We start from the raw sequence: 24,354 nt of genomic DNA on the forward strand, positions 1-24,354 counted from the left end.
TGCCAGGCTCCTCTTTCCATGGGATTCTCCAGGCAAGAATGCCGGAGTGGGTTGCCATTTCCTCCTCCAGGGGATCTCCAGACCCAGGGATTGAACCCAGGTCTCCCACATTGCAGGTGGATTATTTACCATCCCAGCCACCAGGGAAGTATGCTTTATTGGTATTCACCATTTTGGAGATGAAAAAATTGAGTCAAAGAGAGAATACAAAATTTTCCGCAGGTCACACAGCTCCGATATTGCATTCCTTGGTCTGACATCAGAGTACCTCTTCTAACACTGTGAGCACCATGAAGCCCTCCTCTTATTCAGACCACACACCACGTTCTTTCCATAGCTGCATAGTGTTCCATGCACGTACATTTATTTCACCAATCCTCTATTGAGACCATTTCCAATTTGGAATTATAATGAAAAAGCAGCAGTTAACACCTTAACCACTCACCTTTGCCCACATGCACAAGTGTGACTTGAGAATAAATACCTAGAAATAAAACTATTGAATCAAATGTAAATTTTTGATGAATAGTATGAATTTCCCCTTCAGAGAGTAATGTCAGTTTACATACTTATCAAGACTAGGTGTGCCTATACATCTTAATTTTTATAACTATGCATATAATGTAAGCCATGCTATGAAAATATATCTGGAACTTAACTACTCAAATTTTGTTTACCCATTGGTAATTAGTTTGATGTATACCAAGAGAAAAAGAAATCCTCTTGGGTAGAGACCAAAAGAGCAAAACAACACCTTTCTAGTGATGAAACATCAGAGTCACTGTATCTTAAGGTGTCTATGCAGGGAATGAAGTCACATGTTTCTAGAGCAACCATGAAATCATACGCACAGAAGAAAATTCAACCACAATCTATTTCAATGTCCTCTTTTGACTGTGTGAGAAAATAAGACCCAGATATAGACCTTTCCCAAACACTTGTGGGGGGCCCAGAACAACAGTGTAGATAGAGGCCAATATACTATATCATTTTCAAAAATTCTCCAAGCAGGGCTTCAACAGTATGTGAACCAAGAAATTCCAGATGTTCAAGCTGGATTTAAAAAAGGCAGAGGAACCAGAGATCAAATTGCCAACATCCGCGGGATCATGGAAAAAGCAAGAGAGTTTCAGAAAAACATCTGCTTTATTGACTATGCCAAAGCCTTTGACTGTGTGGGTCACAATACACTGTGGAAAATTCTTAAAGAGATGGGAATACCAGATCACCTTACCTGCCTCCTGAGAAATCTGTATGCAGGTCAAAAAGCAACAGTTAGAACTGGACATCTAACAGTGGACTGGTTCCAAATTGGGAAAGGAGTACGTCAAGGCTGTATGTTGTCACCTGGTTTATTTAACTTATATACAGAGTACATCATGAGAAATGCCGGGCTGGGTGAAGCACAAGCTGGAATCAAGATTGCTGGGAGAAATATCAGTAACCTCAGATGGCAGAAAGTGAAGAGGAACTAAAAAGCCTCTTGATGAAAGTGAAAGAGGAGAGTGAAAAAGTTGGCTTAAAACTCAACTTTCAGAAAACTAAGATCATGGCATCTGGTCCCATTGCTTCATGGCAAATAGATGGGGGAAAAATGGAAACCATCAGAGACTTTATTTTGGGGGGCTCCAAAATCACCACAGATGGTGACTGCAGCCATGTAATTAAAAGACGCTTGCTCCTTGGAAGAAAAGCTATGACCAACCTAGACAGCATATTAAAAAGCAGAGACTTTACTTTGCCAACAAAGGTCTGTCTAGTCAAATCTATGGTTTTTCCAGTAGTCATGAATGGATGTGAGAGTTGAACCATAAAGAGAGCCGAGCATCAAAGAATTGATGCTTTTGAACTGTGTTGTTGGAGAATACTCTTGACAGTCCCTTGGACTGCAAGGAAATCCAACCAGTCAATCCTAAAATAAATCAGTCCTGAATATTCATCGGAAAGACTGAAGCTGAAGCTCCAATACTTTGCCACCTGATGCAAAGAACTGACCCATCAGAAAAGACCCTGAGCAGGGAAAGATTGAAAGTGGGAGGAGAAGGGGATGACAGAGGATGAGATGGTTGGATGGCATCACCGACCTGATGGACATGAATTTGAGCAAGCTCTGGGAGTTGGTGAAGGACAAGGAAGCCTGGCGTGTTATAGTCCATGGTGTTGTAAAGAGTCAGACATGACTGAGTGACTGAACTGAACTGATACTATATCATATTAGATATTAGATATTATAATTTGAGTTAACAAGCTGTTAAAGAAAATTATTCTATCTTCCCATTTTGATGAAGATAACTTTCAAGTCAAATATAGAAAGAAAGCTTGGACTCCTTAAATTAGTGGTTTTCAAACCTTAGCATTCATTAGAATCACTGGAGGACCAGTGACAACAATGGTTGTTGGCCCCATACCTAGATTTCCAGGTTTGATAAGTCTGAGATGAGGCTCCTAAATGGCCCTATCTAACATGACCTCAGACAATACAGATGCTATGGCCTGAGACCATACTTTGAATACAGTGCACCAGACTCCCAGTGGGTACACCTTTTGATGGACAGACTCTTTGCCCTATAAGGTGAGGCATAGCTGAGGAGAAAGACCACAGTGGTCCCTCTAAATCAGGCTTTCTCACCCTTGGCACTACTGACATTTGATGCCAGATACCATGAAATTAAAAGACGCTTACTCCTTGGAAGAAAAGTTATGATCAACCTAGATAGCATATTGAAAAGCAGAGACATTACTTTTCCAACAAAGGTCCGTCTAGTCAAGGCTATGGTTTTTCCAGTGGTCATGTATGGATGTGAGAATTGGACTCTGAAGAAGGCTGAGCGCCGAAGAATTGATGCTTTTGAACTGTGGTGTTGGAGAAGACTCTTGAGAGTCCCTTGGACTGCAAGGAATCCAACCAGTCCATTCTGAAGGAGATCAGCCCTGGGATTTCTTTGGAAGGAATGATGCTAAAGCTGAAACTCCAGTACTTTGGCCACCTCATGCGAAGAGTTGACTCATTGGAAAAGACTCTGATGCTGGGAGGGATTGGGGGCAGGAGGAGAAGGGGACAACAGAGGATGAGATGGCTGGATGGCATCACTGACTCGATGGACGCGAGTCTGAGTGAACTCCAGGAGTTGGTGATGGACAGGGAGGCCTGGCGTGCTGCAATTCATGGGGTCGCAAAGAGTTGGACACTACTGAGTGACTGAACTGACTGAATTATTTGCTATATGGGGCTGTCCTGGGCACTGTAGGGTGTTCAGCATCACCCCTGGTTTCTACCTACAAGATGCCAATATCTCCACACCACTCCTGGACTGCCAATCGAAAGATCTACTGACAATTCCAAATGTTGCCTTGGGGCAGTCACTGCTGGTTGAGAAATACCGCGCTAAGTCCTGGGGTCCAGCACAAGGGCCCTCTGCTCTGGATCTAAAGGTAGCACTGCACACAGATGCAAGAGATTTTCACTCCAATTTGCTTCTTGAAATGTGTGGCCAGAAGACACAAATAAAAAATGTATAACATAATCCCACCCCACCTCTACTAAAATGAGAAGAAAGAACATACCTAGGATTCCAAATTATCCTGATATTCTGAAAAGAATTCTGTAAGGCTTAGGTGAATAATCAGATCTCTAGATAATGTGGCCTATTTTTACCACATTTTCAGGTTACTTGGTATTTAGTAATAAGACATATCATCCTTGTGTTACAATTATGCTAGGACTAATTACATAAAAAATGAACAGCATAAACTTAAAGTCTAGGGCTTCCTTACTTTTGACAGCAACACAGTAGTGCAGGACTTAGCTAAACTTACCTAAATTTACCTTCCATTGCAGTGGAAGGACGAGGACTGCTCTATAGTATCTGTTGCTTGGGAAAATCATGAGTCTTCGACCTTGGGGACTGATGGTTAGTCTTGAAATACAAATGCCTTGTGTGGTGGATATATTATTTGCAATTCTAAATATCCTCTTCAGAACTTGGAAAATTTCTATTAAATATTTTATATCTGATTTCAAAAGTCTTTTCTTATACCCTGTCATGTTATTATCTCTGTTTGGTTCCTATAGATTAAATATGTTAATAGTAAAAGACAGTAAAATTATTTTGCCAAGTGGAAGGATGGTTTAGAAATACTGATGGAAAGGCATCATGAGTTTCAAACACACGCCAGTGAACATGACTATAGAATCATTTGTCTGGTTAGATAGCTGAGCTTATGCTTTATACAACAAAGACTGCCACAACAGAAATTTTTCAAAGAAAACCATAAAGTCTGAATTATTTTCCCAGTAAATTAAGTATTTTTAAATATTTTTATTGTATATAATCTTTACTAAAAATATATATTTTCATTAATTTGTCTACCTCAGAGATAGAGTATAATAATTGTACTAGGCCATGATTTATAGGTGGAAGTGACAAAAACCATCTATAAACAAAAAGAAGTAATAGATTATAAAATTAAATTATAACAGGTTCACATTTCATAAAATAAATCAATGGAACTAAATAATTCATTTCTAATACAAAATTATAAAACTGTACCTATTAAATATGCATTATCATTTTAACATAAATTAAAAAATAAAACTAACAAATAAAGCACTATTTAAAATAAACACCAGTAAAAGTATAAAAATAAACCAGTCATTAAATTTAAAAGTCATTTGATCACCTATAAGAATTCAAACTTATAAAACAAACTCAATAATTGGTGTCAGACTGTAAGTATATTTTTGAGCATAAATACATACCTCTTTCAGAATCTATAGTAGACCAAGTATTTCCTTCTAGATATTTTATCTAAAAAAAAAAACCCATTTCTTTTTTGATATGTTGGAGGAAAACTTTGGGGACAGTTATATTTTTTCTTTTTTAAGAGACAGAGACTCAGTATTTTCTTGACAGCAACTTATTTAGTTGTTTAAAAAGTGTTTCCTGTTTGTCTTTGCCTTCTTTCAGTTCATCAGTGTAGAGATCACCAGTTTTCATTGTAATATGCCATTTTTTATTCCACTGGTTCAGAAAGCCTGGAAGCCAAGGTAGAATTTATTTTTCTAATAGGATCCTTGCTATGTCAATTGCTCTTGCCTCTCTTATCTTGAGATTATAGGTATATAGAAAGTGTGTGTATGCTGTTCAGTTGCTGAGTTGTGTCTGACTCTTTTTCAACCCATGGACTGTAGCCCACCAGGCTCCTTTGTCCATGGGATCATCCTGGCAAGAACACTGGAGTGGGTTGCCATTTCCTCTTGCAGGGGATCTCCCCGATTCAGGGATCAAAACTGTGTCTCTTGCACTGGCAGGTGTACTCTTTACCACTGAGCCACCTAGGAAGCCCATAGAAAGTGTGCCTCTATTCAATTTGAAATTTTAAGGCAGACTATGATACTGGGTATGCTACAATATAAAATAACTCAAATTTCAGGGCTTTAAAAAAATTCAGTTAATAGTATTATATCAACAACAACAAAAAAATGAGCATTTTAGAACCCAAAATAGTGACAGAATAGCTGAATATCAAAATGTGGAAATGCAGTCAGCCACTAAAGGGATGGGGATAACCTTTAGGATAGCTGGTGCCCAGGGACCAAGTACCTTTAGGACCCTCCATCTCTCATCTCCACTTCCATCAGTGAGAAGGAGGGAGAAAAGATGGGAGGGTGGTTTTAGTGACCTCCAAGTGACTTTTCCACAACCCAGGGGACAGGCTGTCTGCAGCTCTAAACTCAAATCCATTCATCTTTGTGACCAAAAAGAAGTCTTTTTGCCAAAATCGACTTAAATCTTATTGAAAGACTTTATCACAAAACCAATCACTGTTGCCCAAGAATGAGGTCCTTTGATCTGTCCAGCTTGGATGAGGTATCACCTACCCTTCTACCAATCACTGAAGCCAAGAAAAGTGGATCATGGCTAAAGATGGCAGCTCCCTTTTGGATCCCAAGGATCAAATGGGAACTGAAGCAAATCCCAAAAATGAAGGGATGCAGGTCCCCAAGGAAAGGAGGAATGCAGAGAAGCAGCACAACAAAAGTCTGCTACAAGTGACTTCACTTGAAATTTTTAGTTTAAAAGATTATTATGCCTCAGAGTCAAGATCTACATGTTAGTTTGTTAGCTCTTGGAAGATGTAGGAAGGGTACACAATTGGGTAGAAATTAGACTTGTGTTCATGAATGATGTAATGGGTTAATACCCAGTATTCAGTAAACTTGCTTTACTCAGTGCTGAAGGAATATCACCCTAACAGAATTTAAACAAATGACATAGTCAGATGGACAAGGATTAAAACTGATTATTAATAAGGCTAATATGCTAGAATGGAAATGGAGGCAGCACATTGGTATTATATCAGATAGAGTGAACCTCTCGAGGAGCTATTTTACCTACTTTAGTGAGAGGAACAAATTACAAATATGTGAAAAAATAGTTTCTGATACCAGTAGATGCTTTGAAGAAGATAGTGGAAGCAAATAGAGAGTACCTTGGTGACTGTGAAAGCTGCTCCAATGAAGGTTGTCAAGACCTTTGTAAGTAGTTGATATTCAAGCTGAGACATGATGAGATGGAGGTGATCCTGTTAAGGTCTAGAGATCAGCTTTCTGAACAAAGTAACAGTGAAGCCGAGGCATCTGGGATGGGAATAAGTTTATAGCACTGGAATATCAGTAATAAGGTCAATACGTCTAAAGTTTATCAGACAAATGCAAAGTGCTAGGAGATAGGGTCAGAGAGGGAGGCAGCTTCCAGATTATGCCTTGTAAGTCAGAGTAAGAAACTGGATTTTGATTCCGAACTGTACAAATTAAAGGAAAAGACCAGTGGGTTTGGCATTTAGATAATATCATTGCTATAAACTCTGTCTTGGGAGTAAAAGGCAAGCCAGACTGCAGTAGGTTTCAAAGACAACACGGAGAAGTCAAGTCATCACCGGGAGTCTCTGGTACAGTTCCAAAAGCCATAGGCTGCCATATAAGGACTTCTAACAGAGATAACACAGGTCTTCCTGGTCAATTTCTTATGGATTCTCAAGATGTAAATCATGTTCTTATCTACCTAGGACCCATTGATATTCATGCCCAACAGCAATATGTAACGAGGACTAGAGAATCTGATGCCTTCAAAGACTTTTAAAGAGATTGCTTATTCCCCATTCCAAGACCTTCTTGCTCACAAGTAGCCCTGAATTTTTGGTGGAAAGGTGTGTTTTGACAGTACTTAATTCTGGAGAACTCATGGAAACCATCTTTGATTTTACAAATCCTGTGTGAGTCCATTTTTAATGATGAACATTTTTTAATCACAAAATGGAAAGAGAGTAAATAAAAATGTGATTAACCTAGGATCTTACATAGTTTACAGTTAAAATGGCAAATTTCCCTACATCACTGAGAGGTTTCCATTTCATTTCATAAATTATTCATTAGCCCAAATGAGACAGTTTGAGATTCAGTTTGCTAACCAATAATCTGAATTCTTGGCATAGCTTGCTGATAGTGATCATGTGGATATGCTCTTAGGACAATTGGTAGGCTCACCTTGCTCTTGCTTATTAAAGCTTCATACCTAGTGGTCTCATTTGTTGTTCAGTCACTCAGTTGTATCTGATTCTTTGTGACCCAATGGACTGCAGCATGCCAGCCTTCTCTGTCCTTCACTATCTTCCAGTTTGCTCAAACTCATGTCCATTGAGTCAATGATGTCATCCAACCATGTCATCCTCTGTCACCCACTTCTCCTCCTGCCCTCAATCTCTCCCAGCATCAGGGTCTTTTTCAATGAGTCAGTTCTTTGCATCGGGTAGCCAAAGTATTGAAGCTTCAACTTCAGTACCAGTCCTTCCAATGAATATTCAGGGTTGATTTCTTTTAGGATTGACTGGTTTGATCTCCTTGCTGTCCAAGGGACTCTCAAGAATTTCTCCAGTCTCAAAGTTCGAAAGTATCAATTCTTCAGCACCCAGTTTTCTTCATGGTCCATCTCTCACATTGTACGTGACTAATGGAAAAACGATAAGTTTGACTATATGGACCTTTGTTTGCAAAGTGATGTCTCTGCTTTTTAATATGTTGTCTAGGTAGGTCATAGCTTTTCTTCCAAGGAACAAGTGTCTTTTAATTTTGTGGCTGTAGTCACCATCTGCAGCAATTTTGGAGCCCAAGAAAATAAAGTCTGTCACTATTTCCATCGTTTCCCCATCTATTTGCCATGAAGTGATGGGACCGGACGCCATGATTTTCCCTTTTTAATGTTGCGTGTTAAGCCAGCTTTTTCATTCTGCTCTTTCACCTTCATCAAGAGGTTCTTTAGTTCTTCTTCGCTTTCTGCTGGAAGGGTGATGTCATCTGCATATCTGAGGTTACTAATATTTCTCCTGGCAATCTTGACTCCAGTTTGTGCTTCAACCAGCCTGGCATTTCACAAGATGTATTCTGCATATTAAATAAGCAGGATGACAATATATAGCCTTGATGTACTCCTTTCCTAATTTTGAACCAGTCCGTTGTTCCATGTCCAGTTCTAACTGTTGCTTCTTGTCCAGTTCTAACTGTTGCTTCTTGACCAGAATACAGGTTTCTCAGGAGGCAAGTAAGGTGGTCTGGTATTCCCATCTCCTTAAGAATTTTCCACAGTTTGTTGTGATCCACACAGTCAAAGGCTTTAGCGTAGCCAATGAAGCAGAGGTAAATGTTTTTCTGGAATTCCTTTGCTTTTTCTATGGTCCAGCAGATGTCAGCAATTTGATCTCTGGTTCCTCTGCCTTTTCTAAATCCAGCTTGTATCCCTGGAAGTTCTTAGTTCATATACTACTGAAGCCTAGCTTGAAAGATTTTGAGCATTACCTTGCTAGCATGTGAAATCAGCACAATTGTGCAGCTGCTTGAACATTGCTTGGCATTGCCTTTCTTTGGTATTGGAATGAAAACTGACCTTTTCCATTCCTGAGGGCACTGCTGAGTTTTCCACATTTGCTGACATATTGAGTGCAGCACTTTAACAGCATCATCTCATGGAAGATTCTTCTCATGGAAGAACTTAAAAAATAGCTCCTCTTCCTTTAGGATGCAGCAATTTTTCAGGAAAATTATTCTTCCTGTTCACCCCAGTACAGCATACTTCAGAGAATTTTACACTTACACATTGGACTCTATGATTTTCTTCTCAGCCAGACAGTCATATAACTGGCAGCTTCTTGGGAATGTGTTAAGAATTTTTTTCCCCATGCCCAAACCACATATCTGCCAGAGAAGTTACAAAGCTACATGTAAAAGAAAACAGCATTTTGTGGATTTGCTTCACCTGATTTCTACTTAAAATAAACCAAGCATGTACTTATTACTATGTGACTTTTCAGAACATGAGAAATTTTTGGATCATGGTCCTGCATGATGAATTTCTACCACCATTACCACCTCCTCACTGCTATTTACTTAAAAATCCTACAATGATAAGATCACTAGGTGACCTTTCCGTTTTTTTAAAAGCCAAATAAGTTTGGACTATTTTCCTCAACTGGTAGGGCTGCTGTAAGCTAGTTTATCTCTCTTTCTTGAAATTCATATCCTTATACATGCTCTTTCATGTAATTAAGACTTGCCACATAACTCCCATACAAAGCAATACTATATGAGGTTTATGTTTGAGAAAGTGGGTGACCACGTCAATCATGGCATGTCTACTGAAGAACTGGGTGCTTCATCAGATCTACTCATCATATCGAAGAGGTCTTTTGCCCTTAGTTGGACTTACATCCTAGCTCTGTATTTTTCTGCAACCTAGCAAGTTCCTTGACTTTTCTAATCATCAGTTTCTTAACTATGTAAAGTAGAAATAACAATACTACTTGTCTTTTATACTAATGTAGATAAATTGAGATAATATGTATCAAGTACTCAGAACAGCCTGGCATACAAGTAAGGTTGGTCATTATTATTCTGTGTAACCTATTCTGGGAAATAAATGAAGAATCAAAAAATGTGAATGATATATATCATTGTAGAATTAAGAAAGCTATCGTGTTGTATTGATTTTTAAGTAATCACAGGAAATTTAGGGACAAAAGAAGTCAAGGATATGAGAAGGGCTTCATAGAAGTCATGAGGCTTGAGTAAGGCCCTGAAGAATTTGAATTGGAAATGTAAGAACAATCATCAGTGGACCCAGAGGCAGCAGCAGGAAGGAATGGGCCTATACAGCACAGATAAAAGACCAGCCAGTCTGGAAAGAGAAGGAGAATGTAAAAGGATATGAATTTGAAGAAAAAGAGATGATCTAGCTTATAGCAGGCCTACCAGTTGAGGAAAATAATCTAAACTTATTTGGTTTAAAAAAAATGGAAAGAAAGAGGACTTTTGACAGAAAATAATTTATTTCTGTCTCTCAAGAGTCCCTTGGACTGGAAGGAGATCAAGCCAGTCAATACTAAAGGAAATCAGTCCTGAATATTCATTGGAAGGACTGATGCCGAAGCTGAAACTCCAATACTTTGGCCAACTGATGTGAAGAACTGATTCATTTGAAAAGACTCTGATGCTGGAAAAGATTGAGGGCAGGAGGAGAAGGGGACAACAAAGGATGAGATAGTTGGATGGCATCACTGATGCGATGGACATGAGTTTGAGTAAATTCCGAAAGATAGTGAAGGACAGGGAAACCTGGCATGCTGTAGTCCATGGGGTTGCAAAGAGTCAGACATGACTGAGCAACTGAACTGAACTGAACTGAACTGAAGGCCCATTTCCTCAATCATAGACAGCTATCTTGTTGTGTCATCACATGATGGAAGGCTGGAGGGAACTCTCTGTGATCTCTTATATAAGGGCACTAATTCCATTCTTGAAGCCTCCACCCTCATGTACTGATCACCTCCCAAAGCACCACCTTTGATCGCCATCACATTGGGGTTAGGATTTCACTTATGAATTTAAAGTGGACATAAACATTCAGTCTATAGCAATTGGACATGATGTTTGTACTATAGCAGGTAGGCCTTTAATAGAAATTCAGTCATGGAATAGTGAGAGCTTTCAGGGAAATGGAAGCACCAAAGATCTCCTATTGCAGTTTCCCTCACCAGGCACTGCCCATGTTTCTTTGCTTCTCTTTTTGGCTAAATTGCTCAAAAAATTCTATGCTTACTGTCTTTTGTTTCTCTTTTCTTATCATACTATCTCTCAGGCTTTTGCTCCCTTGCTCTATTGAAACTGCTCATGTCAATGACATGCATGTTGCTGACTAATAGTCATTTTCAGTCCTTATTTTACTTCTCAACAGCATTTGATAGAACTGACCATCACTTTTTCCTTTATAGACTTTCCTCACTCGGTTTTCAGGGTACAACATACTCCCACCCCACTGGTAATTCTTTTTCATTTCCTTTAGCTTGCTACTTCTCTTCTCTGATCTTCTTAATGAGAGGGCTCAGCTCTTGGTCTTCTTATCTTCTCTCTGTACATTCCCTCTCTTGGCCACCCAGATCAAAAAATGAACAATATCATTTTTGAATACACTGAATACTCACAATCAAAAATATGAAAAAGTGTTGGTGAGGAGATGGAGAAATTTGAACTCTTCTGCATGGTTGGTGGAGTATAAGATGGTGTGGCCCCTTTGGAAAATAGTTTTGTAGTTATTCGAAAGTTATACATAATGTTACCACTTGACCCAATAATTCTAGTTTTAAGATATATGCCCAAGGGAATTGAAAATATATGTTCACACAAAAACTTATACATAAATGTTCATGGTAACATCATTCATAAGAGCCAAAAAGTGGAAACAACCAAAATGGCAATCAATTGATGAATGGATAATCAAAAGGTGGTTCTATCTACTCAATAGACTACTATTCAGCCATAAACAGGATTGACGAACTGATACAACATACAACATGAATAAATCTTAAGAGCATTATGCTATGTTGAAGAAGCTAGACAAAAAAAGCATATAGTGCATGATTCTATATGTGAAATATATACAATAGGCAAGTCCATAGATACAGAAAGTAAATCAGTATTTTTCAGGGGCTGAGGAGAAGAAGAATTGGGAAATGACTGCTATTGAAAATGGGGTTTCTATTTTGATGAAAATACTCTGTAATTGGTGATGAGGGTTACAATAACCTTGTGAATATACTAAAAACAACTGAATTGTACACTTAAACTGTGAATTTCATGGTATCTAAATTATATCCTAATTTTAAAAAAACTACAAGGATTTGCACTTCCTTCCCATAGTTTACATGTACAGGACCAGCATCCTGGGCTAGATTTATTACTACAGACGACTGGATCTGTCTTTGAGGTTCATGGAAGTCAATCAATAAGGAAACCATCCTGGATTAAATAGTTCACACATGACAAATGAATTCTGAAATTAGAAACTTTGTCCTGGGAATACATGTTAGGAAAAATTATGATGTAAATCTTACATCAGGGGCTAATAGGTAATACAATAGATGCTGTCTTTGTGGTTTTGCCTAAGACACAGAAACATTCTTTGGAAGGATGTTTCTTCTACTCACCAACTCTAAAGGATTAGGGCATAAAATCAAATTGCAACTAATTCTATAAAGGAATTTTTGCCAAAATAGTATAGCCTATTTCCAGATGATCTAACTTTTATAAAGATAAGCTGATGAGGCCAAGAGACACAAAGAATCACATTTTCTTTGACCAACTTCCCCAAATATCAGATGTCTCAACTGAACATTTGGCAAGCATTAGGAGGCAGTCTAAATTCTGATTTGTATTGCTGATTAAATAAATGTCCATATGTTTTTGATACTGGATATGCAGGTAGCAAAGTCAATATACTGTCATGAGAATTTAGGGGCTTGATTTATACCCTTATCCAATCAAACAGCCATCGTACTTCCAGCTGGGGTGAACTCCAGAGATACCTACAGATGGAGATAAAATGTCTTTCAGCTTCAGAAGAGAATTCTGAGTCCTCTCATTTGGACAAGCACTTAGTTGAGAGTCTAGCTTTTCTGCTGTTAGACATGGAAAGCACAATTTGGGTCTGAGAAAACTCTAAGTGCAGGTGTTTTTAATCAACTGCTTCTATCATAAAAGCATTTCAATAGAATCCCTGCAAAACATGTCACTTGGTGTAGATCTGCATTTTTAACAAACTAGCTCCATGAATGATCCATTTGGATTTAAGGTGTGTTTGTTTTGGATACTACACTACAGTGCTTTTCTCTATAAATGTTTACTGAATGAGTGAATGATTTAATGAATCTATATTATATTATCAAGGTAATATTAGAGTTGAATATTTTTCTTATACAATTTTAATAGAAATGCCAAGCTATAAGTGAAGTTTTCTCAGATGACAAAAAGATTTTCCTTTAAAAAACTGATTGTTTACTGATATGTCTTCCCCATTATGTTATAAGCTCTTTGACGATGTTATTCACCTTTGCATCCTCCACACAATGCAATGCAAGGTCCATAAGCAGATGCTCAAAAAACAATAGGAGAAAGATATGGAATAGAACTAGTTGGGATCATTTTTTACACTTCAAGTTTTGGATGCACAGTCTGTTCAGCAGTACCAAGGCAGGTCCATAGAGTGACTACTCCACCCCAGAAGCTAAAGGAGGACAGCTCTTTCCTCTTTCCTCTTCTCTCTCTGACAGCTGCAGTATAGGTCAGTGACTAGTCACGGCCAAAGAGACCTTAACAGTAGGGACTTTGGATCTGGAGGGAATGACTCAAAGATGCAGGATTACTTAAGTGTTAATTTGAAATACCAGTGACAGAACTGTGAGTTTGCAGCACAGCAACTGGTCTCCAAGCATAGTGGTAACCGCAGCTTCCTAAGTATCCTAGTCCCACGGTAAGAATTTGGCCTTGTCTTGCCAATGATCTTTATTCCTGCCCCAGCCTGACTTTCTAGGTATCTGTCAATTCATGAGCCACCCATGTAAACTGAAGAGTAAATTCAAAAGCAATCCAAAAGTATATTGGGGGTTCATGTTTGGGAACGCATGTAAGAATTAAAGATTTTAAAATTTTAAAAACTAAAAAACTAAAAAAAAAAAAAAAGAAACCTAATATTACCTTTTGTACTCACTTCCTTGGAAGATGAATCACTTCTTACCCATTAACTCAGGCACATAACAATTATGGTTTTTCAACCATACTGCTCTCCCTCAAATGTTCCTAGCGCTCCTATGAAATACAGTTATCTTTTAAAAAATCCAAATGTCTATCTAGATTTTAAATATCCAAGATATTGCAAAGATTTTCCCACTGTGTTAAAGAAATGAAACAATGGAGTAAAGAGATTTTCTAAACTCCTATATACACACAATAGCCAAAAGCAGAAACCACTAAAATTAATACTTCATCAATGGATCAACAGATTTAAAATAAGGGGCTTCACTCGTGGCTCAGTGGTAAAGAATCTGCCTGCCAATGCAAGAGACACTGGTTCTATTCTTGGTCCAGGATGATGCCACATGCTGTGGAGCAAATAAGCCCATGCATCACAACAACTGAGCCTGTGCTCTAGACCTCAGAGCTGCAGACACTGAGCCTGCATGCTGCAACCACTGAAGTCCAAGCGCCCTAGAGCCCATACTCTGCAACAAGAGAAACCACTGCAATGAGAAGCCTGGGCATAGCGACTAAAGAGCAGCCCCCACTTGCCGCAGCTAGAGAAAGTCCGTGCAGCAATGAAGACGCAGCACAACCAACAATAAAACTAGATAAAGTAATTTTTAAAATATGGTGTATCCACACAATGGAATATTATTCAGCCATAAACAGAAATAAAGCACTGATACATAGATGCATGAAAACATTATGCTTAGTGAAAGAAGTCAGATGATGATGTTTCCACATTATGAATACACTAAATGCCACTGAATTGTACACTTTAAAATGGCTAAAATGGTGAGTTTTATGACACGTATTTTTTCCACAATAAGAAATTTAAATTCAATATCCTCAAAATTAGGAGAAATATAAAGCAGAATATTTTAAAAATGATTCCTTCTGTTTACAACAGAACAGAGTGGCTTGTCAAGAGAATTTTCTGGTTATAAAATCTTTGTAATTCCAACTTTCCCTTCGAACTCTCAGTGGAGTTGTGTCATTATGTAATCAGGTTTCCATGTTAAGAAATTACCTTGTGTCTGGCGAGAGGAAAGTAAAGCTCTTCCAAAAGGCATTTAATTTATCTCTGGTCACAATCACAACTCCTTTCATTTAGACACAATGAGGAAGTTTTGAAAATGAAGTACAGTTTAATGGATCTTGACAAATATAATTTTTCCACTCTGGCAAAGTTTAAAGCTCTCTTATTACAACAGTTACTCAGTTTTCCAAAGATGTAGGACTTCACATAGGGAAAAATAGGCTGAAGATGCTAGTATTTACATAATTCTTCAAACTGGGGTAGCAAGAATGTGCGGCAGGTTGCTACCCCATAATTGGATGGCTCATTATTATAAAATATTTCAAGTTTGCTCAGTGGGATACTGGGAAATGACATTAACTCAGTCTTTTACTCTAGAATTTTATAACTTTTTATTTCCATCATTTCTATATTTTCCCCAAAACTCACATACATCATCAGTAAAAGAAAAAAAAATGTGTGTTTATATGTTTAACTGTATAAACACACACACACTTCCACATATATTCTAAGACCTTTCAATTATTGTTTTCCAATCCCAACAGAACTAGAAAAGAAAGCCTTACACACCAAGAATCCCACTTTCAAAGTATTAATTTCAGTGTGTGTGTATCAAAGCTGGTGACTGTCTTTTCATTCTAAGAAGCAAAAATGGTGAACTCTTTGCTGATTTACATTTTCTGCAATACATAGGCTAAATTGAAATACCAGCAACTTCATGTTCTATTTCTCAACTTATTGAAAAATGTGTGTTGCTTAAAAAGGCATTTTCAATAACCTCTTGGGGGAAAATTGCAAGATTTCCCCATCAGATTCCTTGGAAGAAACCATCTTAATGCTTTTATAAATAACAAAAGCATTTCATTTCAGAAGTCCTTAAAATACAATCATTTCATTTACTTTCAGAGGCTTTATTAAAGTAGGTTTTCAACCCACACTCTTCAGAGCAGGTGCCTGTAATTAAAAACAGTCCTCTTACCTGATTCATTTCCTGTGCTTTTTGGGTGTGAGAGCACTAACTCATCCTGAATTCATAAGGAAGACATTATTGCCAAGTTCCATGAAGCCCTCTGAGAAATTCATCAGGGCTACAAACTACTGACCTTACCCTAAACCCATCTGCTTGCAGGCCAGCTGACTCAGTGTCTCCTGCCAGCCATCCGCACACACGTGGTGTTCCATGGCAGATCTGTGAGCCATCAGGAATGAGGAGGAGTTCACGTTTGCAGAGAGGGTCACTGAGTGGGGAAAAAAAGGAGGGGAACTCTAATTTAAAACATCTCTTCTCATGAAACCACATGATAACATGCCTTTATTTTACTTGCAGACATGTATTTTTATTTATTTTAGCTAAAAACTATTTGGTGAATTCTTCCGCTCTGCAAACCATTGTGATCACCATGTGGCAGAGGACTAGAAAATGAGTTAGATGTGTTTCTGCCCTCAAGAACTAGAGACTCTTAGGGAAATGGACAGGCAATTCTCAACTTTTCATTATGAGTTAGAAGATGGCCAGCGGCAGTCCCATTCCCATGAGTTTATCCAATGATTTGAATAATTAGAAGGAGCTAGTTGTAACTTCATTCAAATTGTTTCCTTTCAAGAAGGTATTTGAGAATGTAAATGTGTGAGTGATGTTAATTTTGGATTAATGTGGCATATGGGCTAATTCTTCTTTTATAAAAGAGAATCCTCTGTACTTCATACCCCACAGATCATTTATGGAAAACACTGCACAATTAATGATAATACATTTCATAATTATGATTTGGCCAGACGATGCCAAAATAAGGACCAAGGGAATGGAAGGAGGGATAAGTGTAGGATGACAGAATGAACCAAACTCAAGATTATAAACTGCAACACTGGGACACCAGTGGGAGATGCCTTTAAGTCCTGTGCATGGAAGGTAGTAGATAGAAATCTCATCTGGATTTCGAGCAAGAATATAGGGCAGACAGAAAGGCCATGTTAATATCTTATTCCAGGTAGTGTCAGTGATATAAGATTGACCAACTATTGATAAATGTTAAAGTTGGGGGATGATAGAGTTTAAAATTATATTCATATGGAAAGTTATATGATCATAAAAATTTGAACCCAAATATTTTCATATGTAAGACAGACAACAGAGAAGTAACCTGGGGGGAAGTGTTCTGTGAGTTGGAAATAGCATGTACAAATCACTGCTGACTGCTTTTACAGTAGTAAAGTAGAAGAGATGAACTTGGTTAGTAAGATCCATAAAGCCAGTTAGGATTCGTTTAACTTAAATGGCCACCAGGCGTTAGAGCAGATGGCAGAAACAAGCAGCTCACCACAGTCCCATTCATCGGAACTGTCTATACAGTCGGCTTCACCGTCACACCACCGGTCACGTGGCACACACTCGTGGTTTGCACATTCTAGCTCATCAGCTTGGCAAAATGCTGGCAAGGGAACAAGAAGGGAGGAGACAAACATTTTAGGAATGGATGACATTTGCACTAACAGGCACCTCACGGTTTGCCAACAGGTGCGTCAAAGGAGGAAAAGATGTGGTTGCCGAGGCCTTCCAGTAAGAGTCAATACCAAAGAGCAAAGCTGGTACGATCTCATTTTTGAGATGTCCATCCACACAAACAGCAAGCATTTAAACAGCACTACCATCTCCAAGTGACTAAATTCTCTGCTACTAACCACAGCATTGAAAAATGGCACCCAGAGCAGCAGAAATCCCAAAGATGAGAGCACAGAACTAAAATCTGAAGTGGCTTGAGCTGAGCACTGGACATGAGCAGACTGAAGTCACTCTAGGATGAAACCCAGCTCTGTCCACATTTATGGTTAGTTTTATTTTTTTTTTAATCTCTAGTATTAAGTGACTCTCAGAGTCACACACTAATCTTCTCTTGGGTTTTTAAAAACTATAGCCAAACTCCTTAATTGCCTGCTGCTGCTGCTGCTAAGTCGCATCAGTCATGTCTGACTCTGTGTGACCCCATAGACGGAAGCCCACCAGGCTCCTCTGTCCCTGGGATTCTCCAGGCAAGAACACTGGAGTGGGTTGCCATTTCCTTCTCCAATGCATGAAAGTGAAAAGTGAAAGTGAAGTCGCTCAGTCATGTCCGACTCAGCGACCCCATGGACTGTAGCCTACCGGGCTCCTCTGTCCATGGGATTTTCCAGGCAAGAGTACTGGAGTGGGGTGCCATTGCCTTCTCTGCCTTAATTGCCTATCTAATATCTATTACTTTTCTTCCTCCTTTCTTAAGGGAATCTGATTTTTATTCAGGCCTCCACACCAGCCCCTGTCCAGGGAAAGAATCCTAAGTCGTTTAAATAAGACATGACATTTTTCTCACTACAATTGTATTTTCCTGAGTACAGTTATTAGCCCAGGAGCAAACATGGCACCTAAAATCAGCGTCTCGGCTTGTGGTTTTGTAGGTTGTACTTTACAAGGTAGTTCCTGACCAAACCCTGCCATCCAAGGCTGTGTGTCCTAGCCTGGAAGAGAAGTGGCCTGGAAGAGACACCATCTTTTCTTATTGGTTCTCCCTAAGGATGCTTCTAGACCAATATCATCATGCCTATATTTTACACTTTTGATTGTATTTGGCATATATTTTTCCAAGTGAAGTTTTAGTCAAAAAGTCTGAAAATACAAAAAGCTTTTGACATGTATTTCCAAATTTCTCACCTATCCAAAATGAGGGATAATTAATGTTTAAAATAAAATGTCACATTGACAAATGCCCAATAAGTACTTACAGCAGTTTTTTTCATCCATGTTATCAGGGCAGTCTGGAAACCCATCACAGATGACTGTGTGCTTCAAACACTGTTTACTGGATGGACATTCCCAAAGATCTCTCTCCTTACATCCTGGAGACAGAAAGAAAGGTTATTTGCAATAGATGTGAAGGTGAAAATAACTATGGCTTTGATCAAACAAAGTAAAAAAAGAATGACAATATAAAGGGAGGATTTCTTTCTTCTTAACAAGTTTTGATTTCTGTATACCATGGAAAATGTAATTTTGAAAGTATAAATGCTTGGTAATCTCCATATTGCATTATAAATAGTACATCTCTTCCAGGAGAAGATCAAAAGTGACATATGGGAAACAGGAAAAAAATGAAAAAGCAACTGTACAGTAACGTTCATCTTTTGCTGTTCCTTTTGCTTTCTGAGCCCATTTGCCAACTCATAAGATTCATATCTAAAATGATGAGCTACACTTTTAAGCAAATATGCCCAAACCTAGTGATCTAAATGTATATTATCTTAAAATGTAATTTCAATCAACAAATGGTAACGCCATCTGTGTGTTTAGCAAAAGAGGCAACTCCTATGCCAAATATCTACAAAACTAGTTGGTGAGCCAGGTATGAAAGCCATTACCTTCAGTAGTGTAGCCAGAAATCTAAGATTAGAAGCTATCTATTATATGAGAAATAAATATAAAGACTATAAGCTTGCATGGCAATCTGTCTATAAAATAACAAGCTCTTGCAATGAACTTAATAAATGTCATTTGATTCATAGACAGTGAATTTATATGTTCGCTAAAACATGCCAAATGTCTAATTGTTCCTGCCACTCAGGTTGGACCCATGACTCTCACCATGTTGTGAGGGTGTGGAGGAAGAGACCACATATATTCATCTTTGAGCATCTTGACTCCCCTGCCTAGAATGGCAGCTAGCCCTCAGTAGACTCTCAACACATATGAATTTTAAATGGAACTTTATTTCATGTAAGAAACAAAAAGTCTCTTGTTCCTAGAAAAAGGTAGTTTAGTTTACAGTGAATGAAACACCAAGCAGTGATGAAATAAGGAGTGTCTTTAAAGACACAACTTCTCATCAGACCTGGTACAAATCACTCAGAGAAATGGCATAGATGATCGACTCAAGTTTCTTGGAGGCTCTCATAGGAAAAATAATCTGCTTTAAAAAAAGAATTTTCATTGAAAAATTATCAAAATAAATTCGCAGAAGAGAGATTTTACAATGGGAAAAGTTAGGTTTAAAGTGTTTCAGATGCTTAGCAGGAAAAGAATCCACCTCCAATGCAGGAGATGCGGGTTTGATCCCTAGGTCAGGAAGATCCCCTACAGGAAGAAATGACAACCCACACTAGTATTCTTGCCTGGGGAATCCCATGGACAGAGGAGCCTGGCAGGAGGCAGAGTCAGACACAGTTGAGCAACCAACCATGCATGGTTGTACCATTCAGGGCTTCCCTGGTGATCCAGTGGTTAGGACTCTGATGGGAGCATGGGTTTTATCTCAGCTCAGGGAACTAAGATCCCACATGCCACATGGTATGGCCAAAAAAAAAAAAAAAAAGAAGGAGGGGTTAACAAAAAATAAAATATTTTAAAAATAAAGTGTTTCATCATTCAAACATATAGGACAGTGGGAGAGTATCTGACCACAGAACTGTATAGGAAATAAACCGTGAGAATCCATCACTAACTATCTGGAATTGTCTTAGACCCAGGGACATCTATTCTAGGAAATCATGGGGATATTATTTGGAGTTTTCAGCTAACCGAGAATACAGGCATCATCTGGAATGTTCCGACAATGAGACTCTCATCACAAACAACACCACTTGCTAGCAGATGATGAGGAAAAACAGCATGAGTCTTTCTGACTATTCACAGAAGTACAGAGAAGAACTTGAACACATGAATGAGCTGAGAAAAGACCACACAAGTCAATCCACTGGTACATAAGATCTTCATCCTCACAGTTCAGTCCAGTTCAGTCGCTCAGTCGTGTCCGACTCTTTGCGACCCCATGAATCGCAGCATGCCAGGTCTCCCTATCCATCACCAATTCCCAGAGTTCACTCAGATTCACGTCCATCGAGTCAGTGATGCCATCCAGCCATCTCATCCTCTGTCGTCCCCTTCTCCTCCTGCCCCCAATCCCTCCCAGCATCAGATTCTTTTCCAATGAGTCAACTCTTCGCATGAGGTGGACAAAGTACTGGAGTTTCAGCTTTAGCATCATTCCTTCCAAAGAAATCCCAGGGCTGATCTCCTTCAGAATGGACTGGTTGGATCTCCTTGCAGTCCAAGGGACTCCCAAGAGTCTTCTCCAACACCACAGTTCAAAAGCATCAATTCTTTGGCGCTCAGCTTTCTTCACAGTCCAACTCTCACATCCATACATGACCACTGGAAAAACCATAGCCTTGACTAGACAGACCTTAGTCGGCAAAGTAATGTCTCTGCTTTTGAATATGCTATCTAGGTTGGTCATAACTTTTCTTCCAAGGAGTAAGCATCTTTTAATTTCACAGAGGGTAATAATAGGAAGTAACACTTATTATCCACCCTAAATCCACATTCTAGATAATAGTTTTAGTTCTTAAAATAACACCACAATGTCAGAATTACAATCATCATTTCCTAAGTGAGGAAACTGAGAGTTAGAGAAAATAAATAAATTGCTTCAAATCCAGCCTTATGGAGAAATATCCAATTGGGAAGAAGGTCTAAGTCCTTAGTTGTAGTTGTCTGTACAATGAGAATACATAGCACGTGCCAGAGGTAAGAGCAAGGGAAACAGAGCTTAGAGGCAGACATCTGGATTTAAACCCCAGCTTCAATCTCATTAGCTGTGTGACCTTGGATAAGTTTCTTAATTTCTCTGAACCTCTGTTTCCATATCTCTAAAACAGAATATTAACACCTGCTACAAAGGGTTGCTATAAGGGAGAAATAAGTACTCTCTGGTCAGTAATTTCCCTTCTGTATATTCTCTTTTCTAATAAAAGTTTGTGCAGCCTAATGTCCTCTTCTGTGGAGTTACGATGAGCATAAATGAATTAGGATGAAAACAGGTCAGGACATGAGTCCCATGGAAGACAATACTGTGATTTTGTGAAGAAATTGTTCTCTCTTTAAAGTGGCATTTTTGGTGTAATTATGCTTTAAATGTATGCTTTTAAAGGAAGAGGGCATGACTCCATTAAAAATGAAAAACAGATATGGATAGGATGGGATGTCTAATGCGGCTGTAGTTTATACAGTCAAATAATTATTGACGTCAGGATAACAGCCACCCCTGCACAGAGGCCATGGCCACTCACAGCGGCCACTGTGTGTTGCTAAAGTGACAGTTCATCCCAGTTTTCCTGAGACTTTGCAGGCTTGAGCATCAATCTACCCCTCTTCCAAGAAACCACTCGCAGTACCAGGCAAACCGGAATGGTTCATCATCTAAGTGTGCTAAGCATTCTGCTGAGTTTTTAACTTATTCACTCTCATCTTCACAAAAATTCTGTGAAGCTGGCTTCCCTGTCTTGGACAGATCCCACTTGAACTGGGGAACCTTGTCTCTCCATCAAAAAAGTTGTCATTCACAGACATAGGGAACAGACTTATGGACACAATAGGACAGGGTAAGGAAGGAGAGGGTGAGATGTACGGAGAGAGCAACACAGAAACATATATTACCATATGGAAAGTAGATAGCCCATGGGATCTAATTTATGACTCAAGGAACTCAAACAGGGGCTCATAACCACAATGAGGTACCACTTCACACCAGTCAGAATGGCTGCGATCCAAAAATCTGCAAGCAATAAATGCTGGAGAGGGTGTGGAGAAAAGGGAACCCTCCTACACTGTTGGTGAGAATGCAAACTAGTACAGCCACTATGGAGAACAGTGTGGAGATTCCTTAAAAAATTGCAAATAGAACTACCTTATGACCCAGCGATCCCACTTCTGGGCATACACACTGAGGAAACCAGAATTGAAAGAGACACATGTACCCCAATGTTCATCGCAGCACTGTTTATAATAGCCAGGACATGGAAGCAACCTAGATGTCCATCAGCAGATGAATGGATAAGAAAGCTGTGGTACATATACACAATGGAGTATTACTCAGCCGTTAAAAAGAATTCATTTGAATCAGTTCTGATGAGATGGATGAAACTGGAGCCAATTATACAGAGTGAAGTAAGCCAGAAAGAAAAACACCAATACAGTATACTAACACATATATATGGAATTTAGGAAGATGGCAATGACGACCCTGTATGCAAGACAGGAAAAAAGACACAGATGTGTATAATGGACTTTTGGACTCAGAGGGAGAGGGAGAGGGTGGGATGATTTGGGAGAATGGGAATTCTAACATGTATACTATCATGTAAGAATTGAATCGCCAGTCCATGTCTGACGTAGGGTGCAGCATGCTTGGGGCTGGTGCATGGGGATGACCCAGAGAGATGCTGTGGGGAGGGAGGTGGGAGGGGGGTCATGTTTGGGAACGCATGTAAGAATTAAAGATTTTAAAATTAAAAATAAATAAATAAATAAAAATTAAAAAAAAATAAATAAAATTTTAAAAAGTTGTCATTATAGGTGAAGAGAGCAAACCACCTTAAAACAGATGCTTCTTGTACTTTATGAAGCTCTCAGTTATGCAAGTATAAGGTAATTAGGTCTGTTCATCAGGGCTGCTAACTTGATGAGTATATCAGATAAAAAGTATTGCCACAAAAAAAGAACAAAAGTATTCCCACGGAGGAGCTGCTCATGAGAGCAAGGGAGAAAGGCCCTTCTGCATCCTGGTGCTGGTAGAAGCTGGACTGGGCTGGATCTAGCCATCTTCAGCCAGCAGCTGTCCCAGTGGCTATGGATGTGACCTCAGAGTGGATCACAGCAGCTGAACAGTGAGGTTCAGGCCTGGCAGGTATGACGGCCCCTCCAGAGCCTGGGACCCCTGACTATGGGGCCCAAATCTCAAAGAAAAGCCATAGTACCTGTGGTAACAGCTGGGTCAAAAGGACCTGCCTCCCACTCCTCCCCCAGACTCCAGGCCTAAGCGGCAGGGGCAACCAACGCCAGCACAAGTCATAGAGCTCTCGTCTCTGCCCAGAAAGCCCCAGTGGACTTCCCAATTCCTGAATCACCTTCCCCTTTTAGGGGTGGCATCTTCATGCCATCCTCTCCACATGTGCTGGCCCAGTACCCTGGGAAGAGGCAGCCTGAAGAAACTGACAGGCTTTATATCGTGGGGTCAGGGCCATGCTCAGTGTGTTATCCTGGAGATGGAGACATGCACCATCAAAACAAGCACTTCCTCCAGGACAAGGGGCCACCCTGATGTCCATGTTCACGGTGTAAATCAGGGACTTCACCCAGCCTGCTCTCTTCTGCCATATATAAGACCTGGTCTGT

The 24,354-nt window shown here is 39.3% G+C and overlaps 1 protein-coding gene across 7 annotated transcripts in view; it reads right to left on the reverse strand.

Moving 5' to 3' along the window:
- CORIN (corin, serine peptidase) overlaps positions 1 to 24,354 on the reverse strand; it is a 297,895-nt gene that overhangs the window by 39,819 nt on the left and 233,722 nt on the right. For all 7 annotated transcript variants that reach the window (XM_060417076.1, XM_060417075.1, XM_060417074.1 and 4 more), the window contains 3 exons: positions 18,912 to 19,025; positions 17,477 to 17,587; positions 16,267 to 16,396 (listed from right to left, as the gene is read on the reverse strand). In XM_060417076.1, the coding sequence (XP_060273059.1) occupies positions 16,267 to 16,396; positions 17,477 to 17,587; positions 18,912 to 19,025 (355 nt within the window). The remainder of the gene's footprint in view (positions 1 to 16,266; positions 16,397 to 17,476; positions 17,588 to 18,911; positions 19,026 to 24,354) is intronic.

The sequence above is a fragment of the Ovis aries genome, chromosome 6 (genome assembly GCF_016772045.2).
Source record: "Ovis aries strain OAR_USU_Benz2616 breed Rambouillet chromosome 6, ARS-UI_Ramb_v3.0, whole genome shotgun sequence".
Classification (NCBI taxonomy): Eukaryota; Metazoa; Chordata; class Mammalia; order Artiodactyla; family Bovidae; genus Ovis; species Ovis aries.